We start from the raw sequence: 18300 nt of genomic DNA, 5'->3' as shown, positions 1-18300 counted from the left end.
ATATCAAAAAGAAAGATAAATTCGAATGAATGCTTGGTGTATTAACATAGTTGATCTAATCAATGGCTAGGGGCCAACACAGTCATTCGCCATGTAGCTCCAGATCCATTGTATGAGAAACCGCCTTCGGATCCCATACACATTAAAGACCGCAACACTGGCATCTCGGCACACTTCCCCTACGTATCCCGACCCACCACCACCCCCGTATTTTCCAATACAGAGGTCCGTTATCTCCACCGGATCAGCAGGGTCACTACTCGCATACTACGCATTGACCAATGGATCCGTAGCCATCTCCGCCATCTCATGAGCGATGACACTTATCATCGTGTCAACACCTACCTCACCGTTGGGAGATTTCAAGGGTTTCACAGCTCCACGCGCGTAATCTGGAACAACGAACGGATATGCGCATAAGCCTGGGCAATCCTTTCCGAATTTCCCACCCATGCGTAAGGCAAGGTGTACCCCACGATGGATGGAAACGTAAAATAATGGAATCCGCATGCTGTCACGCAGAAATCTTGTACTTGAATGTCGTCTGAGGTGAGGACGAGATACAAACCACCCTTGGATTGGGCGGGTAGGGGTTCTTCTTGGCCTTGATGGCGGCTTTTATGACCAGCTGCACCGAAAGGCGGGTAAGCATGCGACCCTGAGACAAGAGACAGTCATTTTTCTCTTGCCCCGGGGTGACCGTCCGGGATATGTTTGAACCCGTATGGTAGGTGTAAAGCTGAACCACTTTCCACCAGTCGGACCCCGACGGTGAGCGGCGGATGGGGGTGGAAAAAGGAGTTGATAAACTCTCTTATAATTCTTTTGTGGGCGGGTTTCCATGCCCCGTACCATATAACATGGAAGGTAGGGGTGTTCAAAACTATCCGTATCCGAAATATCCGATATCCGAATCCGAAATATCCGAAAAATCGGATATCTGAAATTTCGGATATCCAAAATTCGGATATCTGAATTTTTTGGATTCGGATTCGGATTCGGATAGTGATTTTCAAAATTTTCGGATATTTCGGATATCCGAAATATCCGAAAATTTAATTTTCATTTTTTTCGGATATCCGAATATCCGAAAATATCCTAAGTATCCAAAACTATCCGAAAATATCCGAAATATCCGAAAAATATCCGAAAAATATCCAAAATATCCGAAAAATATCTGAAAACTTATATTGGGATATCCGAAACTATCCAAAATATCCGTTTACGAATATGAAAAATTAATAAAAAAATAAAAATTAAATAAAAAGTTGGATTTTCGGATATCCGATTCACTATTCGAATCCGTATCCGTATCCGAAATTTAAGATATCCGAATCGGATATCTGAAATTTCGGATACGGATTCGAATAATGAAATCTGGTATTCGAAAAATTCGGATGTCCGAATTTTTGGATATCCGGTTTTGAACACCCCTAACTTGGACGGTGATGTCGGGGGATATCACTGGACCCATGTGGTAAATGAGTTTTCCATCGCAGTTTAGGTTCTTTTTTGTTATGTTGGGGTTTAAAGCTAGGGTTTGGCTAGGGAAGCCATTTTTTAGGATGAGTAAGTGTGAGATCATGAGAGGGATAATCTATTCATCTATATATAATACGTAGGTGAGATAAATATTAGGTGTGGTCAATGTTGTAAAACAAAGACCTAACAATATCAAGAAATATTAGAACCAAAAATATTAGTTGTGCGGCACTTGCAGTTGTAGTCTTCGGAAATGGAGTTTTGTGGCAATTAAAGAAGATGATGGGTTAATAGTAAAAGATGATGGGTATTTTAGGTATTTTACTAGTATAAAGTTAGGTTAAAAGCAATCTGTAGTCAAACGTCAAAATTCTTATATCAGATGTTTAAAATTATTATTCGAGTAAATTGCCATTTTAGTTCCTGAGTTTTTGTCCAAATTGTCATTTTAGTCCAAATATTTTTTTTTCTCCTCTGGGTCCTGACTTTTCTTTTTTCTTGCCATTTTGATCACATTTCCTCACTTTGTCTAAAAACCAGCTTATAAGCAGGGGTGTTTATGACATTAAATTATTATGAGGTTTATAAATTATGTTGTAAACTACCCCCGGTTATCACTACACAACAGTTATGCCAAAAATACCCCTGGTTATAACCAGATTTTTAGACTGAGTTAGGCAATGTGATCAGATTGGCAAGAAAATGGAAAAGTCATGGACCCAAAGGAGAAAAAAAAACTATTTGGACTAAAATGGCAATTTGGACCAAACCTCGGGGACTAAAATGACAATTTACTCTTATTATTCTTTTAACATATACTCCCGGAAATGCTTGGTGATAATATTTTAAAATTATTATTTTAATAACTACAGATTGTAGTTTTTATGTATTTATACTTTATTAGTTTATTAAAAGTTTAGAAAATGTCTAGATTTTAACTTTATTACTATACATTAGTAAAAAAAATATTATAATATATATGCATTGACCCTCCAACAAAAAGTTTCTGGTTTCGTCACTAATAATGGTGTAGTATTCTGAATAACATGACTTGGATGATTTGATAATTCAATATACATACTGGGTAACTTTCAAATATAGAATACTGACAAAGACAAAAGTAAAGAGGTCATAGATGAAGGTATTTTGATTATTTTATAACAAAAAGAAAGACAAATTCGGATGCTTGGTGTGCTAACATAGTTGATCTAATCAATGGAAAAGAATATGCTAATGCTTATACAACTGTACTATAGAGTACAATAATTAGTTACTTATAGAAAGCGAAGAAGACTCATGCCTAACAAAACTGATTCTCAAACAATATGCATGATCACCCACTTTAAATTATAATAATACCAACTCAAAACCTGATTTTATAAATTACATAAAAAATTAAATGCCAATGTGAATTGCTCACTTGGTCGATGCATCACTCTTAAAGAGGAAGTCTCAGGTTCACTCTTATTGGTGTAACAAATACGGCTAAAAATAATTTAAAAATTTATAAAAGTTGATTTTGCCAAATTAAAGTTTTCTCACTTTAAATTACAATAATACCAACTCAAAACCAAATTTAAGTTTTTCCCATTAATTCTCGTTTGGATCCATAAATGAGTTTTAAAAGCAAATTAATTAAGGGGGTGTTTGTTTTTTGTTTTTTTTTTTTTTGAAAAGCACTTCAGAACCTCTTATGTCTGCCCCATGCAGACGTTTGAGTCTGCAACTTGTTTGTTTTTTAGAAGTGATTTCATTAAAAAAAACATCTTCCAAACCTCTTCCCCAAACAGACATGGCCTCACATCTTCACATAACATCTAAACTCTAAACTCTACTCTTTCAAAACACATCTCAAAACCCTAGTATCCTCTTCTCCACAGTGACGCTCCATCGATTCTCCACAGCCGTCTCCTCCGATTCTCCACAACCGACACCTACATCTTCTTCAACGACAGAGACATGCATCTTCTTCCCCACAGAACGAGATCAGCAATTCCAACACCTCCATCGATTCTCCATAGCTGGTAACTTTATAGACCCTTTATATTTATCTTTTTTATCATCTAAATTCGACCCATTTCGATTCAACATCATTCATTAATACCCATTTATTCAAGTTTCGATCTTGCCTCAATTTTCGACCGATTTTGCTTGTCATCCATTATTATTGTTATTGATGTTATTATTTGTGTTAATATTGAAAATTGTTGGCTGTGAAAGATGAATAGGTTAATGTGACACCCCAGGATAACCGGGAAAACCTTATAACTTGACTAGCTTCCTCAGTGAGTGCCATCAAATTTCGGGACGAAATTTCTTTCAACTTGGGGATGATGTGACAACCCGAAATCTAGAACTTTTCGTTGTGTCGTGATGTAACTTGTTTGTACATTATGTGACTAGTGACTGACTAAACCTAATGATAACGTGAATCCTTATGTGATATGTGCTTTGTTATGTGTGCATTGGTATGTATATATGTATGTGTTATATGTGAGCCGAGAACCCAACCCGAGAACAAGGAACCCGACTCGAGACCATGAGGTCTCGAGTGATTTGTGACCATGACTCGCAACCGGGCGGTTGCGAGTGGGCCTTTGGGCCGTAACCGGTTTGGGCCGAAACCCCAAGCCCAACCCGAAACATCCCTTGGTATATATACCCCATCTTTCCCCACTTTCCCTCATTTCATACACAACACACAAACACACTTCTCCTATTTCTCTCTCAACTAGAACACCCCAAAACAACATCCCAACCTTCTCCAACTTTCGGATTCAAGCAAGGGATCCCGGTCAAGAAAGCTCGGATCACTCGGACACTTCATCTTCTCTCATTTTCTTCCTTTCTTTCGGCTCATCCTCCTTCTTCACAACCGGTTAGTGTTGTTACTATGTGCATGAGATTTATGTATGCTTATGAACTAAGAAATGCTTGGATAGTAGTTTTTGTATAATTTTTAGGATGAATTGTGGAACTTGACTATATGTGAAAACCCTTGTGAACAAAGCTTGATAACATGTTTAAATGACTAACAAATGGTAGTTCAAGAATGATTATGACTAACCATACTATGCTTCTTTATTCCTTGCAAATAATGATGTTAAACTTAAGATTCGGATATATAATGTATGTTTTGCATGTTGATCTTGCTAAAACATGTGATTTTGGTTCATAAATATATGATTATGTTGATATGAAAACCCTAGAAAATGATGAACATAAGATGAACTTGTTTGAATATGACTTGAAGATGTAAAAATGGCAAAGTTTGATCTATTTTCATTGCTGGTCAGTTTAGGAAAAGTGTTAGTGAAACATTATTGGTTGTTTCCTAATCTGGGTCTGAATACATGGTACAATTTCGGACTGTTGCATCTGCATCATCACGTGTACGTGAAAGGGACAGCTTACGACTCGCAACCGCGTCGTTGCGACTCGCAACCAAGGCAAGACAACTCGAGACCACGTAGTTGCGACTCGCAACCACAGCATGACTACTCGAAACCGCGAGATTGCGACTCGAAATCACGCCGTTGCGACTCGCAACCAAAACATGATGACTCGAGACCACGGTTACGACTCGCAACCACAGCGTGACAAGCCGAGACCACCTGGTTGCGACTCGAGACCAGCTGGTTGCGAGTGGGCTGTCCATTCTGGTTATTGGGCCATTCTGTGTTAACTTGGGCTATCTGTTAAATGAACTATGTGTTGCTGTTGACTGCTTAATTATTTAGGCCGGCCCATTAACCCACTGTTTACTTATATGCTTGATACGTGTTAGTTATGTGTAAGTTTTACGTGAATGCTTGTATACCGAACCTGACCTATACCGGTAACCATGTTAGGACGTGGCGACCAACGTGATTGACAAGTAACCTAAACCTACCGAGCAACCCAAGGTGAGTTCACAACTTAAAAGCATGCGTCCCGGTGGTTTGGGACACGAGACTAACAACCCTATCCCCTGGTAAAAGGGGATACCATTTACATACCTTCCCTAGTTATTGGGAACAAAACCTACTTTTTCTTCCCGGGTATTGGGAAACCTTTTGGTTAATTACTGTTTATACGGATTGCAACTAACGGCACTAAACGAAACTCTATCACTCAAGTCCCTACTACAAATACCGATTAGTCGCCGGGTTAGGCGAACGGGTTATTAGTTGATAGCGCTATTTAGGTGTTTACCAGCCTCACACCGTGCCCTGGTTTGGGACGGTCGTGAACTAATGTACTCAGAAATCCGTCAATGATGATAGAACATTGACATCGGGGCATCCTGCGGATACGCAACGGTTACCTAGTGTTCGGTATTGGAAAAACAGTTTAGTCGCTAACTTTTGGGGTAGCTCCCCAGGGCATGTATAAACGGATAAATTAACCGGTGAAACAAAGTTTTTGGTAATTAAAACTGGACAACTAGTGAACTCACTCAGCATTATTGTTGACTCCTTACTGCATGCTTTGCAGGTAACCAATGATTCAGGAGCTGCTACTTGGGGAAGTGTAGTGTTCGTCAAACCCGTGTGTTGGGATAACTGTTTTGATCAATGAACTGTCTTTAAAACTATTTTGGTTTATGCTTCCGCTGTTTTGTTAAACTAATTACCGAATCTAAACTCTAATGTTGTTAATTACTTCGGATTTTAAATATTTCTACTATTAATTAAATGCTCAGTATAATTGGTGGCTGGATCCTGGTCAGTCACGCCCTCGAAGCGGGTGTTATCCGCAGGTGGATTTTGGGGGTGTGACAGATTGGTATCAGAGCCATTGGTTATAGTGAACTTGGTTTTAAAAAGGGGTAAATCTTTTTGGAGAAAACCAGACTATAACCCGTGACTCGTGACGACACTACACTCCAAGTACAAGGCTCAACACTTTTGACCTCATAGCTCGGACCAGTGTTTACTTGTTTGCTTACTTTATGTTTCCTGTTTCGCTATACGTACTAGTATGCCTAACTAGTGAACGCCCACATACGATATTGCATGTGATTGCACGTTAGCACGCCAATATGAATTCATGAACACTTTCTCGTATCATGTGATTGATAGGGTGGTAATTCCCTAAACCTCCGTGACTTACACTACTTAATACTCTTTGAAATCTACTCGAGTGTGGGGAACCATTTGACATGAGTTAAGAGGAGCTGAGATGAACATGCAAATCACAATATTATTGTGGGTGCACACATAATAATATAGTGGGGTGGATGTAAGTCCCAGTGAGGCTTAACAAGTGAAAAAGGGGTTCCGTTTCGTTATCTGTATGTGAGAAAACACAACAGTCCATAGGAGCCGTAGCAGTGATTGTCTCCTACTCGAACACGATCTTTTCACTTCTCACTGCACCCCTTTCGAACCTCGATGCTATCGAGTATTACCTGAACACCCATATGAACGCCTAGCGAACTGTGTAGAACATTAGGTGCTTGTACGAGCATCCCCGGGATGGGTGTTGAAACGACAATGATTGGTCTATATCCTTCTCACCTTTCTTCGCTTACTGGAACTTAACGTGTTGACGTCTTAAATCCCGAAGTGCGATCACTTCTGCAACACTATCTCAACATACCATGTAGTACTCAGTCAAGAGGGTAGACGTAGTACCTTACTGGCTTCAGCATTTGAACGACCCTAGTCACCGACAACGAGCATCAGCGAATTGACTCCAATCGAACCCTTAACCCTAGTCAGCGGCTCATAGGAGCCAGCTCTTACGAATCAGTCGGGCCATAAGCGATGACAATCGACAATGGTGCGGAAATGCGTAACGGCCAGCTCAATAAGTACACCTTGGGACGCGGCACGGAAACGCGACAAGATGGACTTGTCAGTGAAGGATCGTAGCGCACCATTTCAAGCAACGACATCAGAAACAACAGTCGCGACAACATCAAGGTCAACAACCAGGGGAATGATGATAGTAATGGGAGTCCTCGCAACCGTAACAACAACATTGGAAATGATGCTCGTGGAAGGGCATTTAGGATTGGCGCAGGCGACGCCAGACATAGTGTGAGTAGTTGTTTGCTTCATCTCTATTCTGCTTGACCCTGATACTTCTTGAAACCGAACCAGATGTGGAATCGACTGATGGCAAGTCAAATAGAATCTCAAAAGTTCGTTAGGATGTAAACCCGACCTTGTGGGACGAGTGTCCGATGTCGACCTTCCTTCTACCACACTCGATGGTTACAACGCAGTAGTTAGTGTGAATTGGTTACCCAGGAATCACGCGAATATACCCAGTGAGGAGAAAACTTTGTGTGGAGAATCGGCATTTGTTCTAAAGCATCAGAGTAGTTCAATAGTTAGCGCCATTTCAGCTGTGAAGGCCAGAAGTGTCTACAGAGGGATTACTCCGCTGTGTTAGCAACCGCTACGGATGTTAAGGCTAAGGAAAAGTGGATCGAGGATCCACCAGTTGTTCGTTGTTTCTCTCGGCATGCTATCCGAGGAACATTCAGTTTTTCTTCCGAAAATTTGTTAAGCGGAATCTCAGTTTGATCTCACGTCTGAGGCAGCCCTGATTACATGTACTTTTACCATTTTGCGCCAGGAAGGTCGCAAGATCTATCAAAGCAACTACAGGAACCGTTGGACAGGAGTTTTGTAAGGTCTAGTTCTTCGCTTTGGGGGAGCCCCACTTATCCTAGGGAAGATGGGCCTTTTCGTGTGTATACTGACTATTAAGAACTCATCAAGGTGACAGCCCATAACCATTTGTCTCGATCCCGTATTGACAACCTGTTGACCAGTTACATGGGTCATGCTCCTATGTGAAGATTGAGTAGCGAACGAACTAACATCAGATGGAAGTCCAAAGGGAGGATGTTCCTAAAACGGCATAGTGAACGCAATGAGGCCATTTCCAGGAGACACCGGATGAATTATTCCATGACCTTTTGGGATGAACAACCCACCAGCTGCTTTATGGATCACACTGCAACTGTGTTTATCTAGTACGTTTTGAATCACTTCTAGGAGAAAGGGGCACCTTGAACAACACTTGTATTCCATTGTAGAGCTTCTAGGGAGGAGCGTCTACGTGCAAAGTCTACCTAAGTATGACTTCAGGATTTGGGAAGTACACATTTTCTTTTTATCAAACAACGAAGTGGGAATACACATGGATCTCGCTAAGATCCATTTTGTTAGGAACTGATCAACATCAAAGATCCCTTCGAGGATACAGGAGTTTCTTGGTCCCACTAGATACTATCGCAGCTTAATCACAAGATTTTCGGAGGTCGCACAGCTTAAGTCTCGTTGGCACAGCAGGGTGTTGTGTTCGTGAAAGACCAAAACAGGAGGACGTCTTTTCAGCTTTCGAATCCCAAACTTTGTAATGCACTGAGCATCATCTTCACCCTAGGGTACGGGTAATCTAGCGGTATACCATGATGCTTCGAATTAGGATCCCAGTTACACACGGATGCAACGCGAGAAGGTTATTGCTTACGCCTCTCGACAACTTAGGACGCACGAAAGGAACTACACAACGCTTGATTTGGAACTGGGAGCAGTGATCTTCGCACTTAAGCTATGACGGCATTACCTATACGGAACCAAGTGCGCCACCTACACCGACCACAGAAGTTTAGAACACATATTCAAGCAGAAGGAACTGAATATGCGACAGCGACGATGGGGCGAACTGCTGAATGATTACGAGTGCTCCATCAGGTATCACCCGGGCAAGGCCAATGTAGTGGCAGACGCCCTCAGTCGGAAGGACACTACGCCTAAGCGCGTAAGAGCTTTACAACTCACGATCCATTCTAGTCTACCTTCGCAAATACGAGCTGCTCAGATGGAAGCACTGAAACCAGAGAACGTTAGAGCTGAAGCCCTATGCGGGTCAAGGCAACGCTTAGAACAGAAGGAAGACGGTGCTTATTATGTAACGGGACGCATTTGGGTCCCACTCTATGGCGACTTACGAGAACTTACGATGGATGAAGCGCACAAACCTCGCTACTCAGTACACCCTGGTTCGGATAAGATGTACCACGATATTAAGACTACGTATTGGTGGCCTAGCATGAAGGCCCACATAGCAACTTACGTCAGCAAGTGTTTGACTTGTGCGCGAGTCAAGACGGAATATCAGAAACCCTCAGGCCTACTCCAACAACCAGAGATACCACAATGGAAATGGGAGCAAATTTCCATGGATTTCGTTACTGGCCTACCTAGATCACAGCGCGGAAACGATACTATCTGGGTGATCGTGGATCGACTCACGAAATCCGCACACTTCTTGGCGATCAAAGACAACAGATAAATTCTCCACTCTGGCGAAGATATACCTCAAGGAAGTTGTTTCGAGGCACGGGGTGCCCACCTCTATCATCTCTGATCGAGATGCACGTTTTACTTCGGAACTGTGGCAAGCAATGCACAAGTCTTTTGGCTCACGTTTAGATATGAGCACAGCATATCACCCACAGACGGACGGGCAGTCCGAACGCACTATTCAAACATTAAAAGACATGCTTCGCGCTTGTGTAAACGACTTTGGCAACAGCTGGGAAAACAGCTACCACAACAGCATTAAAGCTGCTCCGTTTGAGGCATTGTACGGACGTAAATGCCGGTCACCTCTTTGTTGGGCAGAGGTGGGGGATAGTCAAATCACTGGTCCAGAACATGTGGTAGACACTACTGAGCGGATTGCTCAAATACGACAACGCATGGCGGCCGCTCGTGACCGTCAGAAGGCTTACGCCGATAAGGGCAGGAAACCACTTGAGCTCCAGGTTGGGGAGCGGGTATTACTCAAAGTTTCACCCTGGAAGGGTGTGGTTCGTTTTGGTAAACGAGGCAAACTCAACCCACGGTACGTTGGACCTTTCGAAATCTTTGAGAAAATAGGCAAGGTGGCCTACAGACTGAACTTACCAGCAGAACTCGGTGCAGTTCACAACGTTTTCCATGTGTCGGATCTGAAGAAGTGTCTGTCAGATGAGACGCACGTAGTTCCTCTGAAGGAACTCACGATCGACGAACAGTTGAAATTCGTCGAAGAACCTGTCGAAATCACGGACCGGGATGTTAAGGTCCTCAAGAGCACTAGAATACCTCTTGTTCGAGTTCGTTGGAACTCACGTCGCGGCCCAGAGTTCACCTGGGAGCGCGAAGAATCGGATGAAACAAAAATATCCCCAACTGTTTGAGAACAGTACAAACGCTACTGAGGCTGAAGCTACGGAATTTCGGGACGAAATTCCAGATCAACGGGGGGTGGATGTGACACCCCAGGATAACCGGGAAAACCTTATAACTTGACTAGCTTCCTCAGTGAGTGCCATCAAATTTCGGGACGAAATTTCTTTCAACTTGGGGATGATGTGACAACCCGAAATCTAGAACTTTTCGTTGTGTCGTGATGTAACTTGTTTGTACATTATGTGACTAGTGACTGACTAAACCTAATGATAACGTGAATCCTTATGTGATATGTGCTTTGTTATGTGTGCATTGGTATGTATATATGTATGTGTTATATGTGAGCCGAGAACCCAACCCGAGAACAAGGAACCCGACTCGAGACCATGAGGTCTCGAGTGATTTGTGACCATGACTCGCAACCGGGCGGTTGCGAGTGGGCCTTTGGGCCGTAACCGGTTTGGGCCGAAACCCCAAGCCCAACCCGAAACATCCCTTGGTATATATACCCCATCTTTCCCCACTTTCCCTCATTTCATACACAACACACAAACACACTTCTCCTATTTCTCTCTCAACTAGAACACCCCAAAACAACATCCCAACCTTCTCCAACTTTCGGATTCAAGCAAGGGATCTCGGTCAAGAAAGCTCGGATCACTCGGACACTTCATCTTCTCTCATTTTCTTCCTTTCTTTCGGCTCATCCTCCTTCTTCACAACCGGTTAGTGTTGTTACTATGTGCATGAGATTTATGTATGCTTATGAACTAAGAAATGCTTGGATAGTAGTTTTTGTATAATTTTTAGGATGAATTGTGGAACTTGACTATATGTGAAAACCCTTGTGAACAAAGCTTGATAACATGTTTAAATGACTAACAAATGGTAGTTCAAGAATGATTATGACTAACCATACTATGCTTCTTTATTCCTTGCAAATAATGATGTTAAACTTAAGATTCGGATATATAATGTATGTTTTGCATGTTGATCTTGCTAAAACATGTGATTTTGGTTCATAAATATATGATTATGTTGATATGAAAACCCTAGAAAATGATGAACATAAGATGAACTTGTTTGAATATGACTTGAAGATGTAAAAATGGCAAAGTTTGATCTATTTTCATTGCTGGTCAGTTTAGGAAAAGTGTTAGTGAAACATTATTGGTTGTTTCCTAATCTGGGTCTGAATACATGGTACAATTTCGGACTGTTGCATCTGCATCATCACGTGTACGTGAAAGGGACAGCTTACGACTCGCAACCGCGTCGTTGCGACTCGCAACCAAGGAAAGACAACTCGAGACCACGTAGTTGCGACTCGCAACCACAGCATGACTACTCGAAACCGCGAGATTGCGACTCGAAATCACGCCGTTGCGACTCGCAACCAAAACATGATGACTCGAGACCACGGTTACGACTCGCAACCACAGCGTGACAAGCCGAGACCACCTGGTTGCGACTCGAGACCAGCTGGTTGCGAGTGGGCTGTCCATTCTGGTTATTGGGCCATTCTGTGTTAACTTGGGCTATCTGTTAAATGAACTATGTGTTGCTGTTGACTGCTTAATTATTTAGGCCGGCCCATTAACCCACTGTTTACTTATATGCTTGATACGTGTTAGTTATGTGTAAGTTTTACGTGAATGCTTGTATACCGAACCTGACCTATACCGGTAACCATGTTAGGACGTGGCGACCAACGTGATTGACAAGTAACCTAAACCTACCGAGCAACCCAAGGTGAGTTCACAACTTAAAAGCATGCGTCCCGGTGGTTTGGGACACGAGACTAACAACCCTATCCCCTGGTAAAAGGGGATACCATTTACATACCTTCCCTAGTTATTGGGAACAAAACCTACTTTTTCTTCCCGGGTATTGGGAAACCTTTTGGTTAATTACTGTTTATACGGATTGCAACTAACGGCACTAAACGAAACTCTATCACTCAAGTCCCTACTACAAATACCGATTAGTCGTCGGGTTAGGCGAACGGGTTATTAGTTGATAGCGCTATTTAGGTGTTTACCAGCCTCACACCGTGCCCTGGTTTGGGACGGTCGTGAACTAATGTACTCAGAAATCCGTCAATGATGATAGAACATTGACATCGGGGCATCCTGCGGATACGCAACGGTTACCTAGTGTTCGGTATTGGAAAAACAGTTTAGTCGCTAACTTTTGGGGTAGCTCCCCAGGGCATGTATAAACGGATAAATTAACCGGTGAAACAAAGTTTTTGGTAATTAAAACTGGACAACTAGTGAACTCACTCAGCATTATTGTTGACTCCTTACTGCATGCTTTGCAGGTAACCAATGATTCAGGAGCTGCTACTTGGGGAAGTGTAGTGTTCGTCAAACCCGTGTGTTGGGATAACTGTTTTGATCAATGAACTGTCTTTAAAACTATTTTGGTTTATGCTTCCGCTGTTTTGTTAAACTAATTACCGAATCTAAACTCTAATGTTGTTAATTACTTCGGATTTTAAATATTTCTACTATTAATTAAATGCTCAGTATAATTGGTGGCTGGATCCTGGTCAGTCACGCCCTCGAAGCGGGTGTTATCCGCAGGTGGATTTTGGGGGTGTGACAGTTAAAAGGTTGGAAATTCGATATATGTGTGTGAAGATTCATGTATCGCAAGTCGATTAGTTGTTCTAGTTTGATCTCTATTTTGCTATTTTATCTTAAATGAAGTTTGGTGATTTTTTTGTCCATTTCAAACATCAAAAGAATAGCTTATATTTGATCTTAGAAAGTGAATTTTTGCTTAAAGTGTTAACTGAGTCATGGTTGAAACTTGAAACTTACGGATCATATTTTAGGTCGAAAGTGTTAATAAGCATGGTACACTACTGGATGTTGTGTAAGTTCTTGCGGATTTGGACCTCGTTATCAAAAAAGCGTATATTTCATCGGATGGAGGATGGTTCATGGATGGTATGTTGTTAAAATTAGCTTCATGTGTAAAACAAGAATCTGAATAACTTTGTGCTATATGGTCCCGGATTACAGTATGTCAATATCTGATCCTATTTTTGTGATTTCGACAGTGTTTAATGTTATATGTCATGATGGAAGCAAAATTAGAGATGAAAGGGTGGTCAGTTATAAAAAAATATAATAAACTGAATATTTGTATTATGTTTGATCGAGGTTATGTTATGCTCTCGTCTCATATCGTCTAGGTGGCAAGATGGGTTAACGGTCAAGTGAAACATGTCATAAGAAGACTTGAAAAACTGATGAAAACTGGTGGTCTGGTGGTAGGGTAAGCGGTCAAAAATCAAAATGGGTTGAATTAAGTGCAGATGAAAATAGGTCGGAACGGGTTGGACTAGTAAATTCATATGTCGACTAGTATGTGGTTAAAACTTGATGTTTGTTTGAAGCTTGTATGTGGTTAAAACTTGATGTAAATTCATATGTCGACTAGTCTTTGTTTGAAACTTGTATGTGGTTAAAACTTGAGGTAAATTCATATGCAAAGCATGGATTCAATGATTTAAAAAAATGTTATTGTCTTTTTATGAATATTATTTCATTATTGTATAACTATTATTTATGTTTGAATGTTAAAAAAAACTCTTTTAAGTTAAATAAAATCAGTTAATTTATATTTCAGTTTATTTCAACAGCTTTCAGAAGTTAAAAAACAGTCTTCTTCTGACCATCTCTTCAGCTGCAGATGTCTGCAGATGTGGTCCGCAGCAGACGTTTTACCTCTGAAAAAACAAACAGCAACTAAGTCTCTCCCATTATTTTACTGAACTTTATATTTGAAATAATCTCACTGTATATTTTAACACTTTTCAAAACATTAGTTTACCAATAGATATGGAATCAGGGGCTCATGGACTTAGCTTGGAGGCCTTTGTCATATGTAAGAAGCTACAATGAACCTCAGTGATGGATATAGAAAATCATGTCATGAGATAACTAGAGTAATCTATCTCTTATACTAAAGCAAAATAATGGTTGACTTTTTGACTTTGATGTGGCTATTCTCTTTGGACAGAGAATTGTGAAATTGGGCGCTATTCTCATATTCTACCTATTTCCTTCAATTTCATTCAACGCTATTAAATACACAAAAACCTTCACCGCCTTCTCTCTTCAATTCTCTCGAACACCACCGCCTTCTCTCTTCAACATATACTTCGTTCTTTTCTTCATCTTCTTCAATCGATTTCTGAAATTGTTCTTTGATCCATATCGAAAGCTGTAAGTGTAATTGTTAATTTCTTAGTTTAATCACTCTTTTTTTGTTCGGAATTTGATTTACTTTTTGAAAAACTATTCTTCTGTTCAAGAAACCCTAGCTCCGATTGTCATTATAGATCTGTTGTTTATGTTTATTATCTTTATGTTTTTGTTATAGATTTTGATGTTTACTCATAGCCCTAAATCGATTCTAATGTATAATATCTTTTATTTCGTATGTTAATGTTATCTATCCATATATGTGTGTATAATCACTTTTCTTCTGTTTTTGATAATTTTTTTGAAGAAATATTGTTATGTTATAGAAACCCTAAGTCCAATTGTAATTCCAGATCTGTATTTTATGTTTATTAACATTATGTTATTGTTATTGAATTTGATGTTTACTCATAGTCATGAATCCGATTTTAATGTTTAAAAGTGTTATTTCAAATAATTTTGTTATAACAAAATATTTTTTATGCAAATTCCTAAATCTGATTTTTCTGTTCAAGAAACCCTAGCTCCGATTGTCAATCTAGATATGTTTTTTATGTTTATTATCTTTATGTTTTTGTTATAGATTTTGATGTTTACTCATAGCCGTTAACCGATTGTAATGTATACATTTTTGATAAATTTTTTGAAGAAATATTGTTCTGTTGTAGAAACCCTAAGTCCGATTGTAATTCCAGATCTGTATTTTACGTTTATTAACATTATGTTATTGTTATTGAATTTGATGTTTACTCATAGTCATAAATCAGAATGTAATGTTGAAAAAGTGTTTTTTCAAATAATTTTGTTACAATAAAATATGTTTATCCAAATCCCTAAATCTGTTTTTCATTTAAAAAATGTTTAATTTGATTGAATCTGTATTCTATGAACCCTATTTGTTCATAAAATAGTTTGTGTTCCTTTGAATGTTTTATTTTTAAATGTGTTTGATTGGTCTGGTTTATTGATCATTCTTATTTTATATTAAGCCTGTATCTGATTGTCATTCAAGATCTGTTGCTTTTTGAGTATTAACATTACGCATGACTTCCATTATTAATCCTGAATTATTTTGCTGTCATTCAAACTTTTTTCTGTAGGTTTGCAATATGCCTGGATCTTCTTCATCAAGGTATCTTTTTTTTATTAATTTGCTGTCATTCAAACCTTTAGCTGTCATTCAAACTTATTATATTATATCTTTGAAATTATGTTGACAGTATGTACATTTTGTATGAAGTTTTGATCATTATCTTATTATTTGTTTATTAAAGAAAAATAATGCTGACTATTTGACCATGATGTGGCAATGGTCTTTGGCCAGATAATTGGTATTTAGGCGCTATTTCCATCAATTCTCTGAATTGTCAATGAATTATCCTTACGGCCTCACAATTTCCTTCCTTCTTCTTTGAAACGCTTCTTAAATTATATATGGAAAGTTGAACGATTCATCAATTTTCGTAAGATCTGTTGCTAAATTATGGAACCGTTTCCAATTTTAAGGCATATATACAATTTACTGCTTTTAATAGGAGGATTCAAAGGATCATTCAAGTCGCCTGCTTTGTTTTATCTTCATCATCATTTGAAAATGAATCATTGGTAAGTTGGATTCCATCTCTGTTTGTGATTTTGTAGTTTATAAGAAAACCCTAATCTCTTCCCAATCAATTCCAATCATCTTCAAAATAATGGAATTGTTGCCCTTATCAATTGTAAACCCTAGATGTATAACCATATTCTGCAATCGCGAAAATAACTGTAACATTTGTGCTTGTAATCATTGTGAACAGTTCAGTTATCAATAAAACAATGTTATTTGATCCCAATGTTTGTTTGGTTGTGTTTTACATTTTTCATGTTTTGACTTTTGTTCAATTTCAAACTCTACATCGCTTTCTGGAGAGTTATACGCAAACTGGTGCGTAAACGTACTCAGCTTAATGCGACAAATACTCCGGAACATCAACATATAGTCAACATACCTTAAATAACCTTTACATAACTTAGAAATAAGTTTTGAAGGCTTTGGTATGGCAAAAACAAGTTAATTCGCTTACAGGGACTAAACTTGACAAACTGCGAAAGTATTCCAATTCGAACTGTAACGAACATTCCGGAACATTTCCATAAGTTAAACATACCATAAATATCCTTTACATAGCTTAGAAATAGGCTTTGAGGGGTTTGGTATGTTAAAATAAACTTTTGGATCATTCAGGGGCTAAACGTGTCAAAAAGTGCACAAGTTTGCGCTTTCGCGCATAACTTACGTTCTGAATACATCCGGACATCCAAAAATTTATGTAAGCATCCTTATATTATGCCTTTGTGTTTGGCATGAGAAAAATCCATTCGTCACGTCATTTGGATCGTCTTTCGCGCTTATGCGCATTCTGTCGTAATTAAGCGAACATCGCGATCGTACGGCCAAACGAACCAACATCCGTCATATTTTTGAACATGTTTCATGTCCACAATGTTTAGGAATCATTTTAGGGCCTTAAAGTTGGCTTTACGGGCCTTAGAAGTGTCGGAAATGGGTTAAACACGCAACAGGGACCTAAACTGTAAATTCTGCAAGTGGTGTAGATCAGACGGGGCCAGGCGGCCCCCGTAAGTTTGGCCTGCACATTGACGCGGGCCGCGTGGGACATGCAGAAGAGTTGGTATCAGAGCCAATGATTATAGGGAATTAGGTTATTAGTAATGCTTTGACCTAGACTATAACTTTCTAGGACCCTAACACAAGTTACCTTGTGTTTAGATTTTAAAACATGCACTTCACCTATCCTTAGGTGATAACCACAACGGGAACTTCGGTTCCGAATCCGCTTTGAAAATTAATCATCTGTTCTAGGATGATTGATTACTAGGTTTTGAACCCTCTGTTATAAGGTTTTGAACCCTCTGTTATATGGTTTTGAACCCTTTGGATTCTCAAAAATCTCGTCAAGGTTTTGGGGCTTTAATAGTGTGAACACGTGCAAATTGGAAGAGTGAATGCCTGCACCCTGAGTTTTCTGTCTAAGGCTAGAGTGTTCGTACAAATCCACATAATCGGACCAGTCACTCTTACCTGGGAACTCTTGGGGTGAGTGTTCGCTTATAGGCGAACATGTCTTCGCGATACATTATTTTTGACCCACTTACTTTGACTAGACATTTCGTGTCGCTTGTTTGCTTTGCGATGCGTAACCACCATCTTTGCTTTTGTTGTTTCTGTTTCATCTCATTCTCTTCATCCAATCATCTCACTCGTTTCCTTTCATGTTTTCCTCTTTTAGAATGCCTCCTCGACGCGAACACCAGATAGCAACTGCCGAGCTAGCAGAAATTATTGCGCAGCAGATGGCTACTCAATTCCCAAATCTCTTTGCTCAATGGAACCAAGCCAACAACAACAACAATGG

At 39.7% G+C, this 18300-nt stretch overlaps 1 protein-coding gene and 1 pseudogene across 1 annotated transcript; one reads left to right on the top strand and one right to left on the bottom strand.

Moving 5' to 3' along the window:
- Window positions 1-66: 66 nt before the first annotated feature.
- On the bottom strand, window positions 67-1585 carry LOC110881489 (annotated as a pseudogene).
- A 1726-nt stretch (window positions 1586-3311) lies between these two features.
- On the top strand, window positions 3312-14178 carry LOC110881606. Its single transcript, XM_022129818.2, has 3 exons — window positions 3312-3506; window positions 13507-13621; window positions 13735-14178. The coding sequence occupies exons 1-3, from the start codon at window positions 3442-3444 to the stop codon at window positions 13867-13869; spliced, it is 315 nt and encodes a 104-aa protein (XP_021985510.1). The 5' UTR covers window positions 3312-3441; the 3' UTR covers window positions 13870-14178.
- Window positions 14179-18300: the final 4122 nt, after the last annotated feature.

This window comes from Helianthus annuus, chromosome 10 (assembly GCF_002127325.2).
Source record: "Helianthus annuus cultivar XRQ/B chromosome 10, HanXRQr2.0-SUNRISE, whole genome shotgun sequence".
Taxonomy (NCBI): domain Eukaryota; kingdom Viridiplantae; phylum Streptophyta; class Magnoliopsida; order Asterales; family Asteraceae; genus Helianthus; species Helianthus annuus.
Note: the sequence above shows the minus strand (reverse complement) of the source record. Positions and strands in the feature narration are given on the sequence as shown.

Coding starts and splice junctions, on each gene's coding strand:
- LOC110881606 (XM_022129818.2), top strand. CDS start 3,442: ATGCATCTTCTTCCCCACAGAACGAGATCAGCAATTCCAACACCTCCA. Junction 3,507..13,506: donor CCATCGATTCTCCATAGCTG/GTAACTTTATAG, acceptor ATCATATTTTAG/GTCGAAAGTGTTAATAAGCA. Junction 13,622..13,734: donor TGGAGGATGGTTCATGGATG/GTATGTTGTTAA, acceptor TGATTTCGACAG/TGTTTAATGTTATATGTCAT.